The sequence below is a fragment of the Aquarana catesbeiana genome, linkage group LG09 (assembly GCF_042186555.1).
Source record: "Aquarana catesbeiana isolate 2022-GZ linkage group LG09, ASM4218655v1, whole genome shotgun sequence".
Classification (NCBI taxonomy): Eukaryota; Metazoa; Chordata; class Amphibia; order Anura; family Ranidae; genus Aquarana; species Aquarana catesbeiana.
In genome coordinates, this window is record NC_133332.1 from 294,697,277 (window position 1) to 294,716,876 (window position 19,600).

General features: G+C 45.6%; 1 protein-coding gene across 1 annotated transcript in view; it reads left to right on the forward strand.

Annotated features, from left to right (window-relative positions):
* The first annotated feature begins 269 nt into the window (after nucleotides 1-269).
* Nucleotides 270-19,600, forward strand: part of LOC141109030 (uncharacterized) — a 132,163-nt gene continuing 112,832 nt past the window's right edge. Inside the window, exons 1-4 of the mRNA XM_073600984.1 lie at nucleotides 270-533; nucleotides 1,651-1,803; nucleotides 6,693-6,785; nucleotides 6,838-6,867. Of these exons, the coding sequence (XP_073457085.1) occupies nucleotides 270-533; nucleotides 1,651-1,803; nucleotides 6,693-6,785; nucleotides 6,838-6,867 (540 nt within the window). The remainder of the gene's footprint in view (nucleotides 534-1,650; nucleotides 1,804-6,692; nucleotides 6,786-6,837; nucleotides 6,868-19,600) is intronic.

The following is a 19,600-nucleotide window of genomic DNA, read 5'->3' on the forward strand; positions in this document are numbered from 1 at the left end:
AAATGGCCAATACGTCCTCCAAGCTAGATTAGTATCGCCGCCAGGAGAGGGACTCTCCGGACAAAGATGGTGGTGCCATGAGGAGAGAGGAGACGGCCGTGACTACAGACACCGCTAAGGTACTAGAAGCGATTACTTCTTGTCAAGAAGCTATCGCTGCATGTCAATCCACCCTCACAGCCAGAATAGAAGAGGTTAAAGTGGATATTTTACTAGTGCGGCAGGAATTTCAAAAGCTGAGGGAGTGAGTTACTGAAACTAGAATCAGCATGGTGGAAGACTCCCTCCCCCCTCTTCAACATTCCACTGAGGCCATACAGACGCAGGTGAACCAACTCCTACAAAAGCAGGATGACCTGGAAAATAGAGTTCGGAGGTGCAACCTCAGATTCCTAAGCCTCCCGGAGGAAGTGGAAGGAAGAGACCCCCCTACATTCCTAGAAACATTACTGTGTGACACGTATGGCAGAGAGGCATTCTCCCCCACATTTACTGTGGAGCGTGCACACCGCATGTCGCGCAGACCCCCACCGGTAGGTGCATCCCCCGCACCTTTATCGCCAAATTTCTCAATTACAGAGATAGGGATGCCATACTTCGTCTCAGCCGAGAAAAAGGCAATATCCCCTTTGGTAATAAAATGGTAGCTGTTTTCCCGGATTTTTCCGCAGAGGTACAAAGAAAACTTAAAACCTTCATGGAATCGAAGCGACGTCTACGCATTAAAAACATCAAATATGCAATGCTTTTCCCAGCCCGCCTTCGAGTAGAAGGAGAGGACAGAGCACACTTCTTTGAAGATCCAGAGGCGGCCATTGCGTGGCTGGAGCGGAGAGATGCCCATAGATAAGTGATCCAATTTCTAATACCAAGCTCTTTTCCCTTTTTCTTTGTCTGCTACACTTTTTTTTCATCCTTGTTTTGCCGATGACTTTGGCTAGCCCCTTGCAATGCGACGGGACAATGGACTGCATATGGACATTGCTCTCTGTTATGCTTGCCCCCGAGCTGCAAAATTCTCCATATCCAACCTATGAGTGCATGAAGCAGATATCACCCACATTTGCGTGGCCCTTGGATAGATGACTGTGAGGTCTGAGGAAGCTAAATCTATCTACTTGTCTTCTCTTTATGGCGGCATATTTGGGAGGAAAATATACCCATTACTATGGCCCACATAGAGTACGTTCAGATGGAAAATTTGCTCTTTTATATAACTCAGCCATCCTCACCCTACCACACAAAGCACCCAACCCAAGATGGACTATGTTACCTGCTGATATACAGCCTGCAGTTATTGCCACCGTCGAGAAGAGGTTTGCTCTCTCTGGGGTGACTTCAACGTGGAAATACAGAAACCCCTCAATCCGGGCATATTCTTGCTTCTCCACGTCTCATCAATCTATGTCCCGCATAGACCTTATATTAATTTCCAAACCACTCCTGCCCAGACTAATTGACGCAGGATTCTCTCCTAGATCACTCTCTGACCACTGCCCATATTGGGTTAAACTCTCCCTATGTCATAACAGACCGCCAACCTCATGGCGACTAAATCCTTTCTGGCTGACCCTTTTTCCGGAAGAGGATGGCCTCTCCTCAAACTGGACACAATTTTTTAAGACTAATGAGGGCTCTGCATCTCCACAGATAGTCTTGGAAACGTTCAAGAAACATGCCCGCATGACACTCACAGCACATATTAATAAACTGAAACACACCTCTGAAGCAGCTATCACTGCTGCTAATGAGAGCCTGCTTTCAGCAGAAAAGGCATTTATGGAAGACCCCACCCCAGACAAGGTAAACAACCTCAAACTGTGCTCTAGGGCTACAGATCAACTCCTATATGAAAAATCCAAGAGAAAACTCTTTTTTTCAAAGACAAAGGTCATTTGAACAAGGGGAAAGAGCTGGGAAACTACTGGCTTATCTTGTGCATTGCGAAGATAGACCCCCGGTTGTGATTTCACTTCACTCCCCTGACGGTACTTTGGTGACAGAACCTACCCAAGTCACAACATTATTTCGAGACTTTTTCACAGCACTGTACGCCTCCAAAGCCCCGACCGATAACACTTTAATGGAGGCATTTTTAAATGATTTTTCTATTCCCCGCCTAACGGAAGCCCAGACTGAGATCCTAGAAGCCCCATTAACGACAGATGAAATTCTCAAAGCCATTGCGGAATTCCCCAAAGCTAAGGCCCCTGGGTCAGACGGGCTACCAGTGGAATTTTACTCCACCTATTCGGAAATATTAATTCCCAGACTGCTAAAACTGTATAACTCCATATTTGCCGAATCTGAGCTCCCAGCTTCCATGAGAGAGGCTACAATAGTGCTAATTCCCAAACCTAAAAGATCCGCACCTCCCGGAATCCTATCGCCCCATCTCTTTACTCCAGGTGGATGTAAAAATAATAGCAAAAATCCTCGCCATACGACTAAATACAGTCATCTTGTCCCTAGTGCATGAAGACCAGGCTGGATTTATGCCAGGGCGGAACACATCTTTTAATCTCCGTAGATTGTTTATCAACTTACAGGCAACACATGACAACCCAGGGTCCAGGGTTATCGTGGCTTTGGACACAGCCAAGGCATTTGACTCAGTCGAATGGAGATACCGTTGGACCTGCGTAGATAGATTTGGACTTGGTCCCCGGTTTATAAAATGGGTCCAACTCCTTTATCAAAACCCAGTGGCAAGAGTGGTGGCAAAACGGATGGCCATCCGAACCATTTCCCCTATCTAGAGACAGGGGTGCCCTCTGTCGCCTCTGCTATATGCACTGGCGGCAGAGCCACTCGCGATCGCTATCCGTGCACACCCGGGTATAGTGGGATTGCGTAGAGGTGAGGTGACAGAGAAAATTGGCACATTTGCGGATGACACTCTCCTATATCTGGACGACTCAGAGGAATCTCTGCCATTAGCCCTGGCCCTGATAAAACGATTTGGTATATTCTCTGGCCTAAGGATTAATTAGGACAAATCTCAGATACTCCCATTAGATAGCTTCCCACCAAACAGGGACAGGGCCGTCCTTGCTTTGCAGAGAGTTGACAAAATAAAATACCTAGGAGTGCAAACCACCCGGGACTCAACAGACTAGATCGCACTTAATATAACACTGTTAATTGAAATGATTAAACAGAAAATCCAGATATGGGCGCGCCTTCCACTCGGAGTAGTGGGCCGCATAAACCTAATAAAAATGGTCCTACTCCCAAAAATGTTATATATGATTTGGCACTCACCAGTATACTTGATACTTAGACACTTTAAAATAATGGAAACCTTACTCAAACCATTTGTCTGGGGCAACAATAGGCACAAACTCCTGTGGCATAAGTTAATAAACCCCACTGATCTCGCTGGATTGGCACTCCCTGACCTTAATATGTACTACCTTGCATCTCAACGTTCACAAATCTTTCACAGTAATAAAACAGATGGGAAAAGATTTTTATTCTTTTTATGCCCAAAGTGGATACAGCAGACCCTAGACCCATTGCTGGCTATAACAGGAGGGGGAGGAAGAGAGAGACCAAAGACATACCGCAGGTCCTTACTTTACCAATATAAGAAAATTTGGGATATTGCCTCAAAAAAACTGCACATTGAATCACCAAATGCTTATCCTCCCCTATGGCATAATGAGTCTCTCCCTGAGTTTGGACTCATACAGGATAGTGGAATATGGAGCTCTAGAGGAATAATATACTTATTTCACATAACAAACAATGGGAAATTGAAAACATTTGAAACCCTAAAATGTGAATTTGCACTACCCAATCAAATGTTCTTTAGGTATATACAACTAAGGCATGCATTTCATGCACAATACCCCGCAGATGATCTCACCTTAAAGGATAACCCCTTAATGGCTGCCATAAAATTCCCAGACCCTAAAAAACTGATCTCCCAATTTTATGCCATGTTAACAATCCTACGGGCAACTGTTCTAGCATACGCTTTGAAATCCAGATGGGAGGGGGAAATAGGTACTCTTGAGGATGATGAATGGAGTGATGCTCTAGATACATGCAAGTTAGTATCCCCTAAAATATCAGACCGACTCACCCAGATTTTCATTACACACAAAGCCTACCTCACGCCACTTAGGGTCTCAAGATACAAAAGCAGCCAATCTACCAATTGCCCAATGTGTAACCAAGCAATAGGCACCACCTTTCATCTACTCTGGCAATGCCCCAAAATCCAACAGTTTTGGACTCAGGTGGTAAAGTTCTTGCATGATACTATGGGCTCGCCCATCATGCTACAACCAAAACAGTGTCTATTAGGAACTTTTCCTGACCCAGAACTCAATAAATTTACGAAAATATTCTTACACGAATCACTCTTCTCTGCACGCAAAGTAATAGCCAGAGTATGGATGAGACCCACTCCACCCGAGTTCTCACAATGGGTGATAGAAGTAAATAATGTTCTGCCATATAAGAAGCTAATATACTCCCATAGAGGATGCCCCACTAAATATGAAAAAATATGGGAGAGGTGGGTCAAATCCTCTGAAACCTGCATCAAAAGTGCCTAATTTACCCTGACTTACAGATCTTGTATTGGTAGTCTTCTTATCCCTGCTTGGGGCTCCTTCTTTTTTTTTTTTTTTTTTTACCTTACAAAATGTGCTTATATGGGGAGGATGGAGCCAGATTTACTATAAACCACATGTTATTCAGAAGGAGTAAACTATACATGGTGCCAATGTGAATGTCTTACAGGAAAATATATTAAAATGAGGGATATAGTTATGTTTTGTACCAAATACTGTACATTGAATACGATACATGTCATGATTCTCTACTGTATGTAATTCCCCTTATTTGTTCAATAAACAGACTTTATAAGTGAAAGCTGAGACCCATTGTTAGTTTTCCCAAATGGGATTTATCTTTAGTTCTTCAGGCTCTCACTAAGTCTCCGTTTGAAACCTATAGAAGAATCTTCATTAGAATTTTAGAAGCTCAAAACTATTCTGCTGGTTGCAGTAACATCTGCCTGAATTAGTGAGATACAAGCACTTTCAATTAAAGAACCTTTTGAGATGTCTACCGGATATGGTAGTCTTAAGGACAGATCCAGCCTTCCTGACGAAGGTAGCCTCAGTCTTTCACCGTACACAGGAGATCATTCTCCCTACCTTTAGCTTCGGGGGACCAGGAGAAGCCTTCCATACTCTGGATGTCAGGAGATGCCTTCTAAAATATCTGGAGATAATAAAGGAAGTTAGGAAATAGTCTTCCCTCTTCGTCTTAATGAAAGGTACTCACAAAAGGTGTAACGCTTCCAAAAGTACCCTTGGAATATGGCTAAAACAAGCCATAAAAGAGGCGTACATCTCTTTAGGTCTGGAACCTCCGGAGGGAATCTTACCTCATTCTTCCTGAGCAGTGGCAGCATCATGGGCAGAAAGGGCCGGGGCATCTCCTGAGCAAATCTGCAAGGCTGCCATATGGTCCAGTTGTTCGACCTTCATAAGGCACTACCGGTTGGCGCTACTATCTGCCTCAGACCAATCCTTTGGTAGGAAGGTTTTACAGGCAGTAGTCCCACCCTGAAGGAAGGTTATCCTCTGCAAGGTGCTGTCCTGAAAGGCAAAGGGAGAAAACCTTAGTTAGACTTACCGGTGACGGTATTTCTACGAACCTTTTCAGGACAGCAGCCTACTTCCCTCCCTAGGTTATCAAATGTAAAATATAATCGTGGTTTGGTAATTGTCTGCTTATATCTTCCAGTATGTCAGAATTTCTCGGTAACAGCTGACGGCATGGTGGAAGCAGCCACTTTTAAAAGGGAGAGTTGTCATGTAGTGTTTCCTGTGAAGAGGTGGAGCTTCACTCTCTCCAAGGTGCTGTCCTGAAAGGCTTATTGAAATACCATCACCGGTAAGTTTAAGGTATACAAAAATTGTAATTACATGCCCTTGTTAAACAGGGGCAGAAAAATTGAGTCTTTGGTGACCAAAATCATACCCCCTGCCCATTAAGCCTGGAAATGGTCCAAAATGAATAAAATCACACCCCCGGCCTTTTAGCCCAAAAACAGTCCAAAATGGCCAAAATCGCAACCCCGGCCCTTTTAGCTCAAAATTGGTCCAAAATGCCTAAAATCGCACCCCGGCCCTTTTAGCCTGAAATTTGTCCAAAATGACAAAAATTGCACCTCCGACACTTTTAGCCTGAAATTGGTCCAAAATTACAAAAATCTCACCCCTGGCCCTTTTAGCCCGAAATCGGTCCAAAATGACAAAAATCGCACTCCCTGGCCCTTTTAGCCCAAAATCAGTCAAAAAAGACCAAAATAGCACCTCTGGCCCTTTTAGCCCGAAATTGGTCCAAATCGACCAAAATCGCACCCCCGGCCCTTTTAGCCTGAAATCGGTCCAAAATTACAAAATCCATGCTGTTTGACCATACACGAGGATTGGATTATCTATGGACTTCTCTGTGCTTTTATGAACTTTGAGATATTTGATCAATATAGTGCTCCGTTTTACACTGATTATATGTCTATATTCTATTTATGTGTCTCTAATTAGCGCTGCACCATCTGTTTAGATTATTACTTTAGGGATTAGATTTTTGACCCTGGTGTTCAGCTGCTGAATATCATATATCATTATCGTGCTGATTTTACTCTTGCGTATCGCCATCCACAGGAGCCAGCCACAGAGGATGCGGGCGGGAGCCAGCCAGCCAGCCGGCCACAGAGGATGCGGGAGCCAGCCAGCCGGCCACAGAGGATGCGGGAGCCAGCCGGCCACAGAGGATGCGGGAGCCAGCCGGCCACAGAGGATGCGGGAACCAGCCACAGCTACAGTACACATAGTTAAGGTAAGAAGAGCTCTACACAGTGCCAATTTTATTTCTACTTTGTGAGAGGTTGAGGCAGGGGTGAGAGTCATGGCACAAGGAGGGGGGTCCTATGAGGACCAGAGTGAATGAAGGTGTTCACTGTACACTCTGTTAGAAAGAGGCCCCCCTCCAGGTCCCATTATACTTCTTTGTAGTCTCCAATAGGTCCTGGAGGGGGGTCTCTCTCTCTCTAACAGGGCCCAAAGCAGCTGCCTCATACTTGTCAACTTTCCCAGTTTAAATTCCCTCATCCCTTGAGGTTTTAGTCTCATGTTGATATCTCAGTGTGAAGTTCTGTTATTAATGCTGCCCAGCTCTGTCTTGTTGTGTACAGATGACTCACCTGCAGACCCTGTGTTTACATGTAAATATCGGCATTCATATGTAAATAGTGGCAGACCAGCAGCATTCTATGTAAACAGAGGTGGTATTCATATGTATATCATGCCCCCCGAGGTCATATCCACCATCACCTATACTGAATGCTACCCACTGGAGAGATAAAGGGGCAGGGCCCAGGGCAGCTGCCCCTTTTGTCCTGCCTTAAAGACGGCCCTGGGTGGGTAGGAAAACACTAAGAAAAGGGTTTGGGGAGAAGAGCAGTGCGGTGGGTGGGGGAACACTGAAATAGGGTTCAGCAAGAGTGGGGGGAGAAGAGGAGGTAGTTGGGGACACAGATAAGAGGTTCAGAAAGGGGGGAGGGGGAGGTGAAGCCTGGGTGGGTACGGCAACACCAAAAAGGGGTTGGGAGGAATAGGGATGTGTCCCTTTTCATCTCATAGGACCTACTAATCTTCTAAATTTTCCCTAGACCATCTGGCAGCACTAATACATGCAGACCTGACCAACGAAGGGGCAGGAACTTGGAAGCTGCCATAACGAGGTCTCTGGGGCCAAACCTGGGACGGTGCCAATGACCGCGCAGGGGTCAAAAGAGGGTTCAGGAGAGGAGGGGGCAGAAGAGGAGGTTGGTGTTGGACCATGGGTACGGGGGAGAAGTGTATAGGGGAACACCAAAACAGGGCTCACTAGATGGGGGGGTCAGAAGAGAGGGTCGGTGTTGCACCACAGGAAGGGTAGGGGGAAGAAGTGTATAGGGGAACACCAAAACAGGGTTCAGAAGAGGAGGTCGGTGTTGGTTAATGGCTTCAGAAAAAGCGACTGGTGAGTAAGGGTTTAGTAGGCTTATTATTTAGTAGTACCCCTTTTCACCAAAACCCCCTTTTTATTTTCCCCCGATAGCTATCCCTTCTCTCTTTGCCACACCCACTGCCACCTACCACACTTCTATGCACCTCTGTTCAGCAGCTCCATGCTACTATGCTTCACATGCCAAGCTCCTCCCTTTTTCTATGGGGCACCCCAACCATGTCTGCACCAATCCCTCCATGCTTACTGAACTGTGTTTCCTAGACAACCCCCTCCGCACAAGCCCTCCCCCACTGATTTTTCAGTGATTCTTTCGGTGCCTCTTGGCCCCGACAACCCGCTCCACCCCTTAAAGGATACTGTGGATACTTTCCTCCCTCGAGGTCTGTTTTGACCGCCACACGTACAACCCAACTCCCTTGCTCATTTTTTTGAGCCTTCACTGTAGGGAAACCGAATTATATTCTCCCAAATTCTTAGCACACACCGGTCCAGGGATTTGAACTAGCGACTTCTCGCTTACGAGCCCGGTGCTCAACCACTTGTGCCACCGTCCAAGGTTCTTGTGATGCTTCTGAAAATGCTGGGGCCTTATCATGTGTTTTTGAGGCAGCCTATCTAACCTTAATCACATGCTGAATTTGAAGTTGGGGAAAGTTATTGAATTGCTTTGGCTCGGCAAGAGGGCCTTTGATAAAAAAAGATATGGTGTTTGGTGGTTATAAGTAATTTTTACAAATTCAGCAGGTGGTTAAGGTTAGATAGGCTGCCTCAAAAACACATGATAAGGCCCTAGCATTTTCAGAAGCTTCACAAGCACCTCGGACGGTGGCGCAAGTGGTAGAGCACTGGGCTCGTAAGCGAGAAGTCACAAGTTCAAATCCCTGGACCGGTGTGTGCTAAGAATTTGGGAGAATATAATTCGGTTTCCCTACAGTGAAGGCTCAAAAAAATGAGCAAGGGAGTTGGGTTGTACGTGTGGCGGTCAAAACAGACCTCGAGGGAGGAAAGTATCCACAGTATCCTTTAAGGGGTGGAGCGGGTTGTCGGGGCCAAGAGGCACCGAAAGAATCACTGAAAAATCAGTGGGGGAGGGCTTGTGTGGAGGGGGTTGTCTAGGAAACACAGTTCAGTAAGCATGGAGGGATTGGTGCAGACATGGTTGGGGTGCCCCATAGAAAAAGGGAGGAGCTTGGCATGTGAAGCATAGTAGCATGGAGCTGCTGAACAGGGGTGCATGCCTAAGGTTGGTTCTATAGAAGTGGGTGTGGCAATGAGCGCAGGGAAAGCTATCAGGGGGAAAATAAAAAGGGGGCTTTGAAAAAGGGGTACTACTAAATAATAAGCCTACTAAACCCCTACCCACCAGATGCCTTTTCTGAACCCAGTAACGAATGCCGATCTCCTCTTCTGAACCCTGTTTTGGTGTTCCCCTATACACTTCTTCCCCCTACCCTTCCTGTGGTGCAAAACCGACCTCCTCTTCTGCCCCCTCTTCCCCTGAACCCTCTTTTGACCCCTCCTCTTTTGACCCCTGCACAGTCATTGGCACCGTCCCAGGTTTGGCCCCATAGACCTCGGTATGGCAGCGTCTAAGTTCCTGCCCCTTCGTTGGTCAAGTCTGCATGTAGAAGTGCTGCCAGATGGTCTAGGGAAAATTTAGAAGACTAGTAGGTCCTATGAGATGAAAAGGGACACATCCCTACTCCCCCAACCCCTTTTTGGTGTTGCCGTACCCACCCAGGCTTCACCCCCCCCCTTTCTGAACCTCTTATCTGTGTTCCCCCAACTACCTCCTCTTCTCCCCCCACTCTTGCTGAACCCTATTTCAGTGTTCCCCCACCCACCACACTGCTCTTCTCCCCAAACCCATTCTTTGTGTTTTCCTACCCACCCAGGGCCATCTTTAAGGCAGGACAAAATGGGTAAAAAATTACCAAAATCGCACCCCCGGACCTTTTAGCCGAAAATGGGTCAAAAATGGCCAAAATCACACTCCCGGCCCTTTTAACCCAAAATGGCTACAAAATGACAAATATAGCACTCCCGGCCCTTCTAGCCCAAAATGGGTCCAAAATGACAAAAATCGCAATCCCGGCCCTTTTAGCCCAAAACGGGTCAAAAATGATCAAAATCGCACCCCCTGCCCTTTTAGCCCAAAACGGGTCAAAAATGACCAAAATCGCACCCCGGCCCTTTTAGCCAAAGACGGGTCAAAAATGACCAAAATCGCACCCTCGGCCCTTTTAGCCCAAAACGGGTCAAAAATGACCAAAATAGCACCCCCGGCCCTTTTAGCTCAAAACCGGTCAAAAATGACCAAAATCGCACCCCCGGCCCTTTTAGCTGAAAATCGGTCAGAAATGACCAAAATCGCACCCCCGGCCCTTTTAGCCCAAAACCGGTCAAAAATGACCAAAATCGAACCCCCGGCCCTTTTAGCTGAAAATCGGTCAGAAATGACCAAAATCGCACCCCCGGCCCTTTTAGTCGAAAATGTGTTAAAAATGACCAAAATCGCACCCCCGGCCCTTTTAGCCCAAAACGGGTCAAAAATTAGCAAAATCGCACCCCCGGCCCTTTTAGCCCAAAACTGGTCAAAAATGACCAAAATCGCGCCCGCAGCCCTTTTAGCCGAAAACCGGTAAAAAATAACCAAAATCGCACCCCCGGCCCTTTTAGCCCAAAATGTGTCAAAAATGACCAAAATCGCGCCCGCAGCCCTTTTAGCCGAAAACCGGTAAAAAATAACCAAAATCGCACCCCCGGCCCTTTTAGCCCAAAACGGGTCAAAAATGACCAAAATCGCACCTCCGGCCCTTTTAGCTCAAAACGGGTCAAAAATGACCAAAATCGCAACCCCGGACCTTTTAGCCCAAAACGGGTAAAAAATGACCAAAATCGCACCCCGGCCCTTTTAGCCAAAGACGGGTCAAAAATGACCAAAATCGCACCCTCGGCCCTTTTAGCTCAAAACGGGTCAAAAATGACCAAAATCGCACCCCCGGCCCTTTTAGCCCAAAACGGGTAAAAAATGACCAAAATCACACCCCCGGCCCTTTTAGCCCGAAATCGGTCCGAAATGACCAAAATCGCATCCCCAGGCCGTTTAGCCTGAAATCGGTCCAAAATTACAAAATCCATGCTGTTTGACCATACACGAGGATTGGATTTTCTATGGACTTCTCTGTGCTTTTATGAACTTTGAGATATTTGATCAATATAGTGCTCCATTTTACACTGATTATATGTCTATATTCTATTTGTGTCTCTAATTAGCGCTGCACCATCTGTTTAGATTATTATTTTAGGGATTTGATTTTTGACCCTAGTGTTCAGCTGCTGAATATCATATATCATTATTGCGCTGATTTTACTCTTACGTATAGCCACCCACAGGAGCCAGCCACAGAGGATGCGGGAGCCAGCCAGCCACAGAGGATGCGGGAACCAGCCACAGCTACAGTACACATAGTTAAGGTAAGAAGAGCTCTACACAGTGCCAATTTTATTTCTACTTTGTGAGAGGTTGGGGCAGGGGTGAGAGTCATGGCACAAGGAGGGGGTCCTATGAGGACCAGAGTGAATGAAGGTGTTCACTGTACACTCTGTTAGAAAGAGACCCCCCTCCAGGTCCCATTATACTTCTTTGTAGTCTCCAATAGGTCCTGGAGGGGGGTCTCTCTCTCTAACAGAGACTCTCTAATGGACACTGTTAGAGAGAGACCCCCTCCAGGTCCCATAAAAAAAAGGCAGAAGTTGTACTTTGTGCAAAATGTAGGGGCGAGGTCAGGGTCAGGCCATGGGTGGGGTTAGGGTGAGTCATGGGTAGGGCCTGACAGGGGGCCCTTGCTTTATTTGGTCTGGGGGCCCTGAGTGTTGTCAGTCCGCCCCTGGTGGGGCCCAAAGCAGCTGCCTCATACTTGTCAACTTTCCCAGTTTAAATTCCCTCATCCCTTGAGGTTTTAGTCTCATGCTGATATCTCAGTGTGAAGTTCTGTTATTAATGCTGCCCAGCTCTGTCTTGTGTACAGATGACTCACCTGCAGACCCTGTGTTTACATGTAAATAGTGGCAGACCAGCAGCATTCTATGTAAACAGAGGTGGTATTCATATGTATATCATGCCCCCCGAGGTCATATCCACCATCACCTATACTGAATGCTACCCACTGGAGAGATAAAGGGGCAGGGCCCAGGGCTGCTGCCCCTTTTGTCCTGCCTTAAAGACGGCCCTGGGTGGGTAGGAAAACACCAAGAAAAGGGTTTGGGGAGAAGAGCAGTGCGGTGGATGGGGGAACACTGAAATAGGGTTCAGCAAGAGTGGGGGGAGAAGAGGAGGTAGTTGGGGACACAGATAAGAGGTTCAGAAAGGGGGGGAGGGGGAGGTGAAGTCTGGGTGGGTACGGCAACACCAAAAAGGGGTTGGGGGGAATAGGGATGTGTCCCCTTTTATCTCATAGGACCTACTAGTCTTCTAAATTTTCCCTAGACCATCTGGCAGCACTTCTACATGCAGACTTGATCAACGAAGGGGCAGGAACTTGGAAGCTGCCATAACGAGGTCTCTGGGGCCAAACCTGGGACGGTGCCAATGACTGTGCAGGGGTCAAAAGAGGGTTCAGGGGAGGAGGGGGCAGAAGAGGAGGTCGGTGTTGGACCATGGGTACGGGGGAGAAGTGTATAGGGGAACACCAAAACAGGGCTCACTAGATGGGGGGGTCAGAAGAGAGGGTCGGTGTTGCACCACAGGAAGGGTAGGGGGAAGAAGTGTATATGGGAACACCAAAACAGGGTTCAGAAGAAGAGGTCGGTGTTGGTTACTGGGTTCAGAAAAAGCGACTGGTGAGTAAGGGTTTAGTAGGCTTATTATTTAGTAGTACCCCTTTTCACCAAAACCCCCTTTTTATTTTCCCCCGATAGCTATCCCTTCTCTCTTTGCCACACCCACTGCCACCTACCACACTTCTATGCACCTCTGTTCATCAGCTCCATGCTACCTGCCAACCTCCTCCCTTTTTCTATGGGGGACCCCAACCTTGCCTGCACCAATCCCTCCATGCTTGCTGAACTGTGTTTCCTATTCAACTCCCCTCCACACAAGCCCTCCCCCACTAATTCTTTTTCCTCCAGCTCTACACACCCGGTGCCTCTTGGCCCCGACATCCGTCTCCACCCCTTAAGGGATACTGTGGATACTTTCCTCCCTTAGGGTCTCCTTTGATCGCCACATGTACCAGCCAGCTCCCTTGCTCATTTTTTGAGCCTGCACTATTGGGAATCCGAATTACATTCTCCCACATTCTTAGCACACACCGGTCCAGGGATTCGAACTAGTGACTTCTCGCTTACGAGGCCGGTGCTCAACCACTTGCGCCACCGTCCAAGGTTCTTGTGATGCTTCTGAAAATGCTGGGGCCTTATGTGTTTTTGAGGCAGCCTATCTAACCTTAACCACCTGCTGAATTTGAAGTTGGGGAAAGTTATTGAATTGCTTTGGCTCAGCAAGAGGGCCTTTGATAAAAAAAGATATGGTGTTTGGCGGTTCTAAGTAATTTTTGCAAATTCAGCAGGTGGTTAAGGTTACATAGGCTGCCTCAAAAACACATGATCAGGCCCCAGCATTTTCAAAAGCATCACAAGCACCCCGGACGGTGGCGCAAGTGGTAGAACACCGGGCTCGTAAGCGAGAAGTCACAAGTTCGAATCCCTGGCCCGGTGTGTGCTAAGAATGTGGGATAATGTAATTCAGATTCCCTATAGTGCAGGCTAAAAAAAATGAGCAAGTACGTGTGGCGATCAAAGGAGACCTTGAGGGAGGAAAGTATCCCTTAAAGGGTGGAGCGGGTTGTCGGGGCCAAGGAAAAAGAATTAGTGGGGGAGGGCTTGTGTGGAGGGGGGTTGTCTAGGAAACACAGTTCAGCAAGCATGGAGGGATTGGTGCAGACATGGTTGGGGTGCCCCATAGAAAAAAAGAGGAACTTGGCATGTGAAGCATAGTAGCATGGAGCTGCTGAACAGGGGTGCATACCTAAGGTTGGTTCCATAAAGTGGGTGTGGCAATGAGCGAAGGGGAAGCTATCAGGGGAAAAATAAATAGGGGGTTTTGGTGAAAAGGGGTACTACTAAATAATAAGCCTACTCATCAGATGCCTTTTCTGAACCCAGTAACCAACACCGACCTCCTCTTCTGAACCCTGTTTTGGTGTTCCCCTATACACTTCTTCCCCCTACCCTTGCTGTGGTGCAACACCGACCTCTTCTGCCCCTCCTCGCCTGAACCCTCTTTTGACCCCTGCACAGTCATTGGCACCATCCCAGATTTGGCCCAATAGACCTCGTTATAGCAGCGTCTCAGTTCCTGCCCCTTCCTTGGTCAAGTCTGGATGTAAAAGTGCTGCCAGATGGTCTAGGGAAAATTTAGAAGACTAGTAGGTCCTATGAGATGAAAAGGGACACATCCCTACTCCCCCCCAACCCCTTTTTGGTGTTGCTGTACCCACCCAGGCTTCACCTCCCCCCCTTTCTGAACCCCTTATCTGTGTTCCCCCAACTACCTCCTCTTCTCCCCCCACTCTTGCTGAACCCTATTTCAGTGTTCCCCCACCCACCACACTGCTCTTCTCCCTAAACCCATTCTTGGGGTTTTCCTACCCACGCCACCACACACTGTCTCTCTGCGGGACAACCTCTCTAAAGGTCAATGACAGCAGTGGTATATTACCCCAGTATCTTAGTTATACATGGCACCTTTTACTGGCCAAGCTGCTATTTGCAGTGCTTTTGTAGTACTCCTTTGGGAAAAGTGCTGTCAGCAAGCATGTAAATGAGTTTTTACTATTGGTGAACCAGTGGAATGTAGTTGTTGATAGATTCCTACCTTTTGTTATTCTGAAGGAATAACTGTGTGTTTGTCTGTGTCCATGTGAATCTGTATGGGAGTGGTTTCATAACTATCAATCAGCTGCTGCAGTTGCAGGGCCCCAATGAAGTAAACTGCAGGGTCTCCATCCCTTTTAGAAGTGATTTCCTATTGGGAGTATCTCTCCAAAAATGACATTTTTGTTGCAGGGGATATCTGATATCTGACTTGTCTCTTAGTGCAGACTTCAGGGACAATCAGTGAGCCAATCCCACAAGCAGGAAATGAAGGTTCTGGGGGGGTTCTGTACACATTCTGTGTACAGAACCCCCTCCAGGTAGCCATATTGCATTTTCAGAAAATTACAGAGCCGCAGATTGAAAAATGAAAGGTAATTTTTTAATAACATTAAATTAGAATTTGACGCAATTGTATATACTATATTATTATGTTTTCCTACAAAAGTGCAGTTACCCTTTAAAAAGGCCAAAGTGGTACTGCCCACCGATCATGATGGGCCATTTTTGCTAGACCGCAAAGTATCTTTGCAGCTTAAGGGGGGCAGTAAAAACATGGCTCGACTAGCTATTTTTACCACCCCCAACCACAAGTGTAAACAAAGCCTTGGGCCTCGTTCACACGGATGTAGTTAGGCCTTAGAGGTGTCCTCTTGATGTAACCTCCAAAACACTTCATAGACAAGGTTGAAGAGGAAAAGAGCCCAATCAGTAACCCAAGTAATCTTTTAGAGCTTCGATAGTCTCATTAGCTGGAAGAAATATGAACACTTGTATTACATTGTGATTAAACATTTTACATGAAAATTGGGCAGCAGGAAAAAAAGAGTTTGAAGCTGATCAAAGGGCAGAAGGAGTTATTTTAAAGTTGCTAATGTATAGCTTTTGAAAATATAAAGAGTGATTTTTGCTCTCATCCTTTTTAAGAAGGATGTTTAATTACCCATCTGGTATCTCTTCTCAGACCTTGAGAAGTGTTGGACCATGGGTAGGGGTGTCAGACGAGGAGGTCGATGTTGGACCATGGGTAGGGGGGAGAAGTGTATACATCGTTGATGTATGTATACTCAGGAGTAAGCGATGGCCGCGGATGACTCACATTTTTACTATTTTTTAATTAATTTACTATAATTGATGTTAGAATTATTGGAATTCTTTTATTGAGTAAAGCCTCTTATTGCACATATCCTATGCGGAATGATGCACTTAATATATTTATTAATGATATATTCAATGTTATCATTTCTTTGTTTATTATTTTTTTCCTTGTCAAAAGAAGTTTATTGAGTATACAATAATATAAAGATACATGAAGTAAGTTTACAAGGATCTATAAAGCAAGCTCATTGTTTTACAGTAAAGTTTGTATAAGTATGTATCATGAAATTTCAAATATTAAATATTGGGTTCACATAAACCTAAAATAAAGGTGTAAATTATTACATTAGTTTCCTTTGTAGGTATTTAAATGATTTATACCTTCTATACATATTATTTACAGGTAATATGTGTATAGGTCAAATAAAGTCTGATAATGAGCTTTAAATGTGAGTTGGAGGAAAGGAAAGAAAAAGAAGAAAAAGGATAGAAAGACAGAGGTATGGTCCACAAGCTTGTTCCGCTCGTCTGCTTATTATCCATTAGCTTCTCCCTGAAGCCTTAAAATGGATGTCTCTATAAGTCATTTAATCTGCTACCATGGCAAAAGGACTGAGTCATTAAAATTTGACAGAAACTGTTTTATCCAAGGATGCCAAAGTTTTTCAAATTTTGGAATTTGGTTTTGATCAATAGCTACCATCTTGGCATGAGACATTGTGTTATTCATTCTTTGAATTGTTTCTGCTAGTACCAATGTAGGGGATTTCCATGCCTTGGCCACTGTTTGTTTTGCAGCCGTTATTAGTTGGATCATAAGTTTGAATTGAGAAAATGTTAACCATTCCGATTTTAGGTTAAGTAAAGTTATATATGGATCTGGTTGTATTATTCTTTTAAATATTTTAGATGCAATCACGAAGACTTCCTTCCAGAAGATTTTAATTACTGGGCACGACCACCATATGTGTAAATGTATGCCTATGTCTGGACACCCTCAAACAAAGAGCTGAGGTATTAGGTGAATATTTAGCCACTCTGGCGGGTACAAGGTACCAACGAGTTAGGACTTTATAATTTGCCTCCAGTGCTAAAATATTGGGTGAAGATGACTTAGATGTGAGCCATATACTAGATCAATCCGTGTCTTCTAAAGTACGCCCCAGGTCCTCCTCCCATTTCTGTACATAAGTAGGTTTATTGAAATTTATGACTCCATATAGTTGATTATAGAGTGATGAAATTATTCCTTTAGCGAATGGATCTTTTGCACAGATTGATTCAAAAATGGATAATTGGGACGATGTGGTATATCCTCATTTAGGAATGGTGTAAAGAAATTTTTGATTTGGAGATATCTAAATATCTCAGAGTTTGGCAGATCATATTTTTCTCTAAGCGTTGGAAATGAAAGGAATGATTTAGATGTCACGAAATCATTTAGTGTCTGAATACCTGATGTTGTCCAAGCTTTTTTTTATTTTTAATTGGAAAACCAACTTTATTAAGAAAATATATGCTTGGTACATAAAAAATAATATAAGCCAACATGGCCAGAGCAGCAATACATACATGAGCACATTACGTTATCTACATGATATCGGGTGAAATATCCACCGGACTTGAAGCCAGTACACAGTAGGAAAGGCGGGGAAGAGAAAAAGAGAGGAAGATATCAACATTTCAAGTACATGTTTCACCATCCTCCAGCCATCTGTTCCAGACCTGCTCATATTTAAGCGGGCATCCCCTATGTACATAAATCAGCTTCTTATATGGGAGAGTGTCATTAATTTCTTTTTTCCAACACTGGATTGTAGGGGGTAGGGCCTGCATCCAATTACGGGCTATCGCTTTTCTCGCTAAGAATAGCGTTTCATGTAGAAAGGTGCGGAGGGGTTTGTCAGCGTCTAAGTCAGGTAGGAGACCGAGCAGACACATCTTTGGGTCTAGAGTAGCAGGAGAGCCCATCTGATCGTGGAGGAAGCGTATCACTTGTATCCAGTATGTTTGGATAATTGGACAGGACCATATAAGGTGATAGAAAGAGCCTGGGGTGTGGTCGCATAGGCGGCATCCAGGATCATGCATGGGTTTAAAACGCGCTATCCTCTGGGGAGTCAGATATGTTCTATGTATGATATACAACTGTGTTAGGCGGTCCGACAGTTTAGGGGAAACTTTTTTCACGCCTTCCAAGATCTCATCCCAATCCTCATCCTCAATCATTCCAACCTCTACCTCCCATCTAGTCCTAGCACTATAGGCCAGGGCTACGGAGTTGGGAAGACGGATGGCGGAATAAAGAGTGGAGATTAGTTTGGCTGGCTAAGCACCTGTGATCGTGTCTACTACGGAGGGGACTGTCAGGGATGGGTTGGAGCCAGCAAACTGAGTTTGTATAGCATGGCGAAGTTGTAAGTACCTAAAAAGGAGGTGATTGGGAAGTGAGAATTCGTCTTTTAATGTTTGAAATGTTTTAAGTCCCGTAGTCGTCATGATCTGGTGTATATACAAGACCCCGCAATGTATCCAAACCGCGGGGTCCGGGATAGACAACAGCTCTGGTAGGCGTGTGTTGAACCAAAGGGGGGTGTGGGAATGAATCTGTGGAATCCCGAGTTTTTGTAGTGCCAACCGCCACACCCTCCGGTGATGTGTCAACATGCCTGCTTTATGTTGGGGGGTATGTCCTGTCAATGGGACCCTTAGGACTGATTGAAGTGGGGTATGAGCTGGGTTATCAGGGTGTTCACAGAGTAGCAGCTGGTATCTTGGTAGCTCTTTCTTGTCAAAATGATAGAAGTGGGACAGTTGGGAGGCAAGATAATAGTCCTGAAAGTCTGGAAGAGCAACTCCTCCCAATGTTACTGGGTTTTTAAGTATTTTCCAAGATAATTTGTGTCTGCTGGATCCCCATACGAACGAATTGGGAATAGATTCAATTGTTTTGAAAAATTTTTGTGGTATATACAGGGGAGCATGCCACACCAAATAAAGTATCTTTGGGAGAAGTATCATTTTGACTAGACTGATGCGTCCCATGACACCCAGGGGTAGTCGAGCCCAATTTTGTGTCTTAGTCTTAATCAGGGTGTACAGGGGTTCAATGTTCAGAAGTATGTAGTCTGTAAGCGATCTAGTAACTTGCTTGGGGATTACCACAATTTGGGCTTCTCTCATAGAGGGAGGTAGGATTCCGGTATCAAATATGGATTTGTATAGTTCATGGAGTTTAGGGGTTAAAATTTCAGAGTAGGTGGCATAGAATTCAAGTGGCAAGCCATCCGATCCTGGGGCCTTAGATGCAGCCAGACAGGAAATAGCCTCAGAAATATCTTCTTTAGTAATGGGAGCTTCTAAGAGTTCACGTTGGGCGTCAGTCAATCTAGGGAACTCTATTTTCGCTAAGTAATCTTTAGTATCTTGGGGAGTGTGAGTGACCCGAGAGGTGTAGAGTGTGCGATAGAATCTCGCAAATTCCTCTGCTACTTGTTGCGGATCGGTGATGTCATTCCCCTGATGATCGGTCAACGACAACACCACAGGGGGACGTGAATCCAAGTGAGCAAGGTATGCAAGAAGT